Genomic DNA, 8,987 nt, shown 5'->3' with positions numbered 1-8,987 from the left:
ATCTCATCACATCGTCTGCTCAGCATCAGCTGATCGGCAATCAAATGACGTGCGTCATAACATACCGTGACGCATACCAACAGTATTCTCATATATCTACATATATCTACATATATCTCTCATACATCTACATATATCTCATATATCTACATATATATCTCATATATCTACATATATATATATATATATATGTGTGTATGTATGTATGTATGTTGTACAAATAAGATAATTTGAAACCATTCTCATATAACTATAGCAAATAATAATTATAGCAAATAATAATTATAGCAAATAATAACTATAGCAAATAATATTTTATACATACATAATATATTTTATGAAAGAGTTAAGTGACAGGGTATGTATATACATATACATATAACATATACAATGAAATAATAAAATATATATATATATATTTATATACATATATATGTATATGTATATGTACATGAGTGTATATATATATATATATATATATATATATATATATATATATATATATATATATATATACACACACACACACACACACACATATATATATATATACACATATATATATATATGTATATACACACACACACACACACACACATATATATATATATACACATATATATATATATGTATATACACACACATATATATATATATATACATATATATATATATACATACATATATATACATACATGCATACATACATACTCTCACTTTCTCTCTTTCCCGTTCTCTTTCTCTCTCCCTCTCTCTCTCTCTCTCTCTCTCTCTCTCTCTCTCTCTCTCTCTCTCTCTCTCACTCTCTCTCTCTTTCCTCTCTCTTTGTCGTGTGCAATAAATTATATCTAACGTATGAATATTATGTGTTAATAATTATAGTAGGGCACTATCTATTTTGACATTTCTTTTTTCAGTTTCGATTATTGTAAGTCATAAATATCGATTTATTATGGTCTCTCTCTTTCTCTCACTCTCACTCTTCTCTCATAATAATATACGTGTATATGTATGTTATTACGAATATATAAACATATATACCAAGAGACACAAATGCTGGAAAAAGCTAAGCGATTCGCAAATATTGTCGTACACGTAGACGTGGACGCGTACAATACCTAAAATATACTTATGTACGTATGTACGTATATATATGTACATATGTATATACGTATATACGTAAGTATTTACGCACATCTGAACGTACGTATGTACGTATGTACGTAAATATTTACGTATGTATGAACATTTATATGTACGTATGTATGTATTTATATACGTGTGTACGTATGTACATACGTATATACCTATGTATGTATATATGTACGTATGTATGTACGTATGTACATACGTACATATCTATCTATGTAGATACGTATGTACGTAGTACGTATGTATTTATGTACGTGTGTATGTACGAATGTATTGTATGTATGTACGTATGTGTATACGTATATCTTACACTATCTCACTCTCTCATTCTCCCACTCCCTCACTCTCTCACTCCTTCACACTCTTCTTCATCCTCTCTCTCTCTCTCTCTCTCTCTCTCTCTCTCTCTCTCTCTCTCTCTCTCTCTCTCTCTCTCTCTCTCTCTCTCTCTCTCTCTCTCTCTCTCTCTCACTCTTCTATCTCACTTTCTCTCTCGTCTTATATTCTTGTCTTATATTGTATTCTATAGCATATCCCTCGCTTACACGCTCGCATTCGCTGCTGTCTGCTTGTTCAGCGCTCTCGTAGCGCCCCTGGTGTCGGAAAAGCGAGATGCACATATCCCTACTCTTATGCGTCCGAAATTTCTTACTTTCTTACTGAATCGAAATTTTCCGTGATTCGGACTTTTACTTAAAATAGTTCCACTTAGAGACAACGTACACAAAAATCACAACAACATTTTCTTCCTACTTTTTAAGACCGAATTGATTGGGACTAAAAAAACCTCGATCGGTTCAGCCATTGCTGAGATATAAATATCTCACCTCGTTTCAACTCACAGTTTCGCGTATAATAGGCACGGTGTGCCTCGCGCCGTTTGGGCGCAACTTCGTTGCGCTTGAACTTGGCGCGAGGCACTATCGTGCCTCTTGATCGGCGTGGACTGTAAATGTGCACGAATATATTATGCATTCTCTTTTATTTATACTCATCACATTAGCAACAGTTATCAACTGCAACGATAAATATTTGCATTTATATGACTACATATATATTTATACGGTTAGTTTATATTATTTTTACATATCTGTTATCGATGATTATAAATAGAATTTCTCTTATCACAAGGTGCTGTTTTCATTTTTCAAAGTTTTTTTTTCATCATTTACTGCACGACAGCCTAAAGTATTTCATTCTGAGTAATCTTTGAATATAAAATGACTTAGTGCAAATTAAATATTTTATTATGTTATGTGGTAATGATGTCGATTACATTATTGTCAAACTCTCCGAAAGGTCTGAAAATTATTACAATGTCAAGATATAATGTATTAATACCTATCTTTTTACGAAAAAATTAATAAAAGAATTTTAGTAATTATTTTACATATCAAAGCTAATGTGTAATTACATCATCTTGACTCATTACGTTGATCTCAAATAGATATTTCGTCAGAAATTTAATTCATTTGTTCACATTAATTCATTATCTATCGTATCATATATTTTTGCATCATTAAAATCTAATATACATACATACATACACGTCTCGTCCTAAATACGTAAGATTCGAATTATCTCTGCAGAAGAATATGTATTGTAATTTGCATATTGATAAAATTACACTAAAAAAATATATATTTGGCGAAGTAACTCTAATTGCTTCGAAAGGAAAAAAATATTATTTTCTACAATAATTGCGGGTTTTCAATCTTATAATTGTATCACTTTGTTTATATGCGATCAATCAAGGGGTATACAGGGTTTGTGAAAAGTGTGGAATCCCTTAAATAATTTTTGTAAAAATGAAAATATCCAAAAACGGTAAAACATGTATTTTGATTTTTCAAAAAAGCTATCCTATGACATGGATACTAATCATTCCCCACCCACTGGTACGCGGGGGTAAAATGGGGGTTGAAAATTTTAAATTGGACTAAGGGTCGAGTGGGGGCTCATTTGAAAGGTCTTTTCATAACAAATACACCCTTAAAATTTTAAGTCGCTACGACCCTCCCATTAAAAATGGCTGCCGTTGAAATTTCGAAATTTCATGCATTTAGTGTTATCCAGGATCAACTGCGTGGAAGTGGCATGAATCTGATCCCTTGTGTGCGTGTGCGTGTGCGTGTGCGTGTGCGTGTGCGTGTGCGTGTGCGTGTGCGTGTGCGTGTGCGTGTGCGTGTGCGTGCGTGCGTGTGCTTGTGCGTGCGTGCGTGTGCGTGCGTGTGCGTGTGTGTGCGTGCGTGCGTGCGTGCGTTCCTATGTATGTGTGTCCGTGCGTGTGGCTAAACAAGTGTGAATGTGTTGTATGAAAGGTCGTGATAGGTTGCAAAACAGACGATTGAAAACTGTCATCTCTTTTTAATGATTCAAAACCTTTTACTCCGTGATTTAAAATAAATTTTACTCAGTGTGTTAAAGTAAATGCTGAAAGTGGCTGCCATTTACTTCCTGACAATATGCCAATCTTTGATAGAATGCAGAAATGGCTCTACGATTCGTCTCAAAAGGTATCAAATCTATTTCATCCCTTATTCGCTGTATCAATTCTTGGATGCTTTCAGGTTTTGTTTTGTAAACCTTATTCTTCAGGTGTCCCCATAGATAATAATCAAGAGGAGTTAGATCTGGTGACCGAGATGGCCAATCCTCTCCTTCTTCATTTCTGTTTCTTCTTCCTATCCATCGTAATGGAAAAGTCTCATTTAAAATTTGACGTGGTCCTAAACCAAAATGAGTAGGAGCTCCATCATGCTAAAACCATATTTCTTCGAAATTATTATGGAAAAATATTTCGTATGGCTGGAATTATTTGATCTACAAGCAATCTGTCATACGTTTGAGCGTTCAGATTTTCTTCAAAAGAAAAAAAACGGTCCTATTAAGTAGCCATTTATTATTACACACCATACATTTATTTTTTGTGAGTATTGTGTGTTTCCCGCACCCAATTCGGATTCTCATCTGACCAGAAACGAAAATTTTGATTATTAACTTCTCCCGTTAACGTGAAAGTTGCCTCGCCTGTAAAAACAATTTGATAAGGGAACATGGGCCAGACATCTATTAGTGCCATCATTCTTTCACAGAAACTTATACGACGCTCCACATCTCCGTCTTGCAATTCTTGAACATATTGTAATTTATATGGATGGAACTTGTTTTTCTTTAAAATTCTCCAAACGGATTTGGGAGCAATATCGTGAGTTTGAGCGGCTCTGTTAATAGTAGAATTGGGACCTTCAATAAATGTCTGCAGAACATCAAGTTGTTTTTCTTCGTTAATGGCAGGTCTCCCTGATTTAGGGCGATTGTTTACGCTATCAGTTTCTCTGAAACGTTCCATTGTTTTTAAGGCAGTGGACTTATTAATTCGACGATTCGGATACGTCTCATTAAATAATTGAGCGACAGCAACGTACGACCGCTCGTTATCATCCTATCCACACATAATGAGGATAGTGATTCTTTCACGTTCCGACAATTCGCCAGCCATTCTTAAAATATTTAATTTTTAATCTGCCTAAGATCTGTCTAAGATGTGAGAACTGATTTTAAGTAGCCGTGAGAACAACTGAATTTAAGTAGCAGTGAGAACAACTGATTTTAAGTAGCCGGTTGATACTGGATAACACTAAGTGCATGAAATTTCGAAATTTGAACGGCCACCATTATTAATAGGGGGGTCGTAGTGACTTAAAATTTTAATTGTGTGTTTGTTATGAAAAGACCTTGAAAATGAGCCCCCACTCGATCCTTAGTCCAATTTCATTTTTCCCCCTTTTATTCCCACGTATTAGGAAGTGAGAAATGATCGGTATCCATGTCATAGGGTAGTTTTTTTGAAAAATCAAAATATGTGTTTTATCGTTTTTTGATATTTTCATTTTTACAAAAATTATTTAATGGTTTCCACACTTTTGTAACCCTGTAAAACGATATATAATAATGCGCATTTAACGTGCAGAAAGGTATCCGCTGCATCTAAATCGTAAAGTCCATCGGTAAGAAGTACGCATACGACATTTCTATGCAATATTAATAGGTGTTTATCGCATGTTCATATAGAAAACACGTAGAAAGATACATAGAAATATATATACATATACAGCTCGCATATAATACGAGGAGGAAAAAAGCACACGAAAAACGTCTTTATATTGGCAAAAAGTGACAGTTGACTTGTGTTGGCGCCGTGATGCGCACGTTATCCACAGTCACGATGAAATTTAGACTTCCGCGAATCAAAGCGCAGCAGTGAGTGATAGAGTGTGAGGACACACGGTATTATTTAACACTGCACAGCTGTGTCGTTACTTTACAGTTTACACCGTTTCTTTGTCATCAGACATACGAATATTCAGTTGATGCTTGGATAGTTGAAGAACCAATATATCGATAAAAATATAAAATAATTTCTATATCGTCGACCTGTATTTTGCCGTCTCCGCAAAGACGCTCGACCCGGATATCATCAACATCGTAACTGCTTACATTACCCATCACATCGGGGGCGCAATGAAGTTCACTGCAATATCTCTCGGATTCTGGCTAACGAATTTCCTGAGCGGTGTTAGACTCACGGAAGGTGCGAGGATCTTGGCGATGGTCGCAGTGCCGTCCTATAGTCACGAAATAGCGTTTCATCCGATATGGGCCACTCTCAGTCGACGAGGACACCAAGTCGTTCTCTTCACGACGAATCCGATCGATGACCCGAGCTTGACGAATTTGACGCAGATTGATTTCCGACATATATACACTCAAGTAAACATATTTAAGAAAGTGGATTTTGCCAAATTAAGATTCACCCATAATTGGCCGAGCCTAGTACAGGATATTTTAGAGCACAATATGCAGATAACAGTAGAGGAAATCTTCAAACATCCGAAAGTACGTAAACTGTACGCACCGAATAGCGGCGAAAAATTCGACGTAGTACTTGCTGAAATAATAGGGTCACATGGTCTCTATGCTCTGGCGCATAGATTTAATGCCCCTCTAATTGGTAAGAGTCGCTATGGCAATTTATTGTATACACTGCGCATCAGTATTGAATTGAATATTGAGTCTGTTCGACAATTCGGCGCAGTCGTCCTAAACAATAAAAAAGCCTGTCGTCAGGCAGGACACATTTTCTATACGATATGTTACTGCAAATAAAATCTGTGATAATTTTATCTGTACTTTCATTTGGTCATTCTAAATACGCGCATCATATAAAGAACTCGTAAGAAGCATAACCTTTACACAATGACGAATATAGTTGCCACCAAATTTACATACACTCTTCTGTCTGAAAATAAACAGTTTTTGCACAAATTTAGAAACGCGTACCTCGCTTCGAGAGTCGCACATTCTTTGTACTATACTTTTGCATTCGTTTGTAGGTATATCATCGTTACCGTTGCAAAGTGGATCGTATTATCATCTCGGTGCACCCATTTTGTCATCGCATCCTTCGACTTGGGAAATGGAGTATACTACAGGTTTTAATCTGTCATTGTGGGGCAGGATAAAGAACTTTTTTCGACTGTGGCGATATATACATTACGTACTTAACCATTATATGCAGCGACAGCAAGCAATAGCGGAAAAATACTTGGGCAAAGGTATACCTAATGTAAATGAAATGGAGAAGAATATGAGTATTATGTTGGTCAATCAAGAGGAGATTACCACGTTCGTCAGACCACTACCACCGAATCTGATACAATTCGGAGGTTTACATATAATGAAGAATCCCGCACCATTGCCAAACGTAATTATTGCGCAACGCCTCAAACGATGGCATTTCTCTCTCAGAATAGATGCCGCACAATCGTCTTGTTTCAGGATTTGCAACAATTTCTGGACGACGCGCCGAATGGATTCATCTATGTGAGTCTAGGCACAAACGTAAAAATGACGTCCTTTCCGTCATATGTGCTACGTGTATTCTACGAAGTGTTTGCAAGTTTGCCGTATAAAATAGTGTGGAAATTTAATGGACAATTGCCAGACAAATTTGACAATATTTTCACCGCTACGTGGCTCCCTCAACAGAGCATTCTCGGTAAGTCGAGACACAATCGTGATGAAAAATCATACAAACATATTTTCACGTAACCACGTTCGCTAGTCGTATCATTTCTTATTCAGTCTCTTGTTCTTCCCAGCTCATCCGAACATTAAACTGTTCGTGTATCAAGGCGGATTTCAAAGCACGCAAGAGGCTACCCATCACGTAGTGCCACTTTTAGGGATACCAATGTTGTCCGATCAGTACTCTAATGTAAATAGAATGGTATCTCTTGGCGTCGCAAAAAGTCTGGATATTACTAATTTTTCGGTAAAGAAACTGAACACATCTATAATGGATATTTTAACAGATAAAAGGTAATATCATTTCTCTATCATCGAAATATACATACATATATATATGTATGTATATATATATATATATATGTGTGTGTGTGTGTGTGTGTGTGTGTGTGTGTGTAGAAATTTTAATCTTCTGTATTGAAATATAATTTAAATGAAAACGCATTTAGATAGAATAAAAAATAGAAAAATATATACGCGTATCACAAGCCTCAGACGTGCTGAACAATTTTGACTCCCGAGTATTAATATATCTGGCATACGTAATTTCCCAATGAAGAAGGTTAAATATAAAAGTATAATCCGTTAAATAATGTACGCTATATCTTATCTAACGACCAACTGTACCTGCACGCCATATTCGCTCGCGCGCTTCTTAGTCATCGCATTTTTTGAAAAAACAAAAACTTTCTGGCTATAGAATGTCGACCAACAGGTAACATACGGACTCGATGACGGCCATTCCTACATGCATATTAAGTAGTTCACGTGCTCAAAGTTAAGGCACAATTAAGGAATAACTGTTAATTATTTCCAAGACGCATCAACTTTTGTCTATTCTTTTCAGATACAAACAGAGAATGCTCAATGTTAAGGTACTGAGCAATGATAAGCCTTACGACATGCTGAATCATGTAATTTGGTGGATCGAGTATGTGATTCGTCACAAGGATGTTTCTCATCTTCACACCAGTATCAAACATGATCCTTGGTACGAGAGGTACGACATGGACGTTATAGCAGTCTTATCGATCGCTACGTTTGTAATATCAGTGTGCTCGTTGGTGCTTATGTATAAACTGTTAAAAATCACAATGAAATGTTTCTACACGAGAAAGGTAATTAATATTAAGGAAAAAACTACTTAACGTTAACGTAGCGCAATTAATCACAATTGTGCCCGAATGCGTTCAATATTTCAATAACACTTCAACATATGTTTCGCTTTTAATCTTTTTTTTCTTAGAATTTCGTATGAATTTTTCGTCTTCATCTGTATTGTTTTCATATTTTTCCTGTATTTCCAGTTTTGTTATATCTTATTGATATGTAACGAAGTTATTTAACTTTTATACATCTAATAAAACATGCGTGAGCGATTGATCTCCCTCTCTCTCTCTCTTTTTCTTTCTTTCTGTATCTTCTCTCGTATAAAAAAAGACACAAAACGTAACGCGTTCGCAATTATTTGGTCTAATTAGACAACTCTGTTATAAATTATTATGTTAGATTTAATTTGGCTTATAAGACGTCGTTTTTCGGCTCAGAAATTGTTGTTACGATCTCATTTCATTGTGTTGTACTTCGGAGCACATATAGTGACGCGCAAAACTTTTGAGCCACACAATTATTATTATATATTCATTTCATAATGAGCGCTAAAAACTTTACACATATATATAAAACTTATTCAAGTCCCCAATATTATTGAAAAATAATAACAGAAAATGTTTTTTTAAACTTAA

General features: G+C 35.4%; 1 protein-coding gene across 1 annotated transcript; it reads left to right on the top strand.

The window, feature by feature from the left end:
• The first annotated feature begins 5,327 nt into the window (after positions 1–5,327).
• On the top strand, positions 5,328–8,635 carry LOC105186001 (UDP-glucuronosyltransferase 3A1). The gene is made up of 5 exons (XM_019842732.2): positions 5,328–6,166; positions 6,549–6,919; positions 6,994–7,213; positions 7,317–7,536; positions 8,090–8,635. Exons 1-5 carry the CDS (start codon positions 5,677–5,679, stop codon positions 8,388–8,390), a joined length of 1,602 nt encoding a protein of 533 aa, XP_019698291.2. The 5' UTR covers positions 5,328–5,676; the 3' UTR covers positions 8,391–8,635.
• The last annotated feature ends 352 nt before the right edge of the window (positions 8,636–8,987 follow it).

This window comes from Harpegnathos saltator, unplaced genomic scaffold (genome assembly GCF_003227715.2).
Source record: "Harpegnathos saltator strain DR-91 unplaced genomic scaffold, Hsal_v8.6 scaffold839, whole genome shotgun sequence".
Classification (NCBI taxonomy): Eukaryota; Metazoa; Arthropoda; class Insecta; order Hymenoptera; family Formicidae; genus Harpegnathos; species Harpegnathos saltator.
This window is presented reverse-complemented; position numbering and strand designations above follow the sequence as displayed.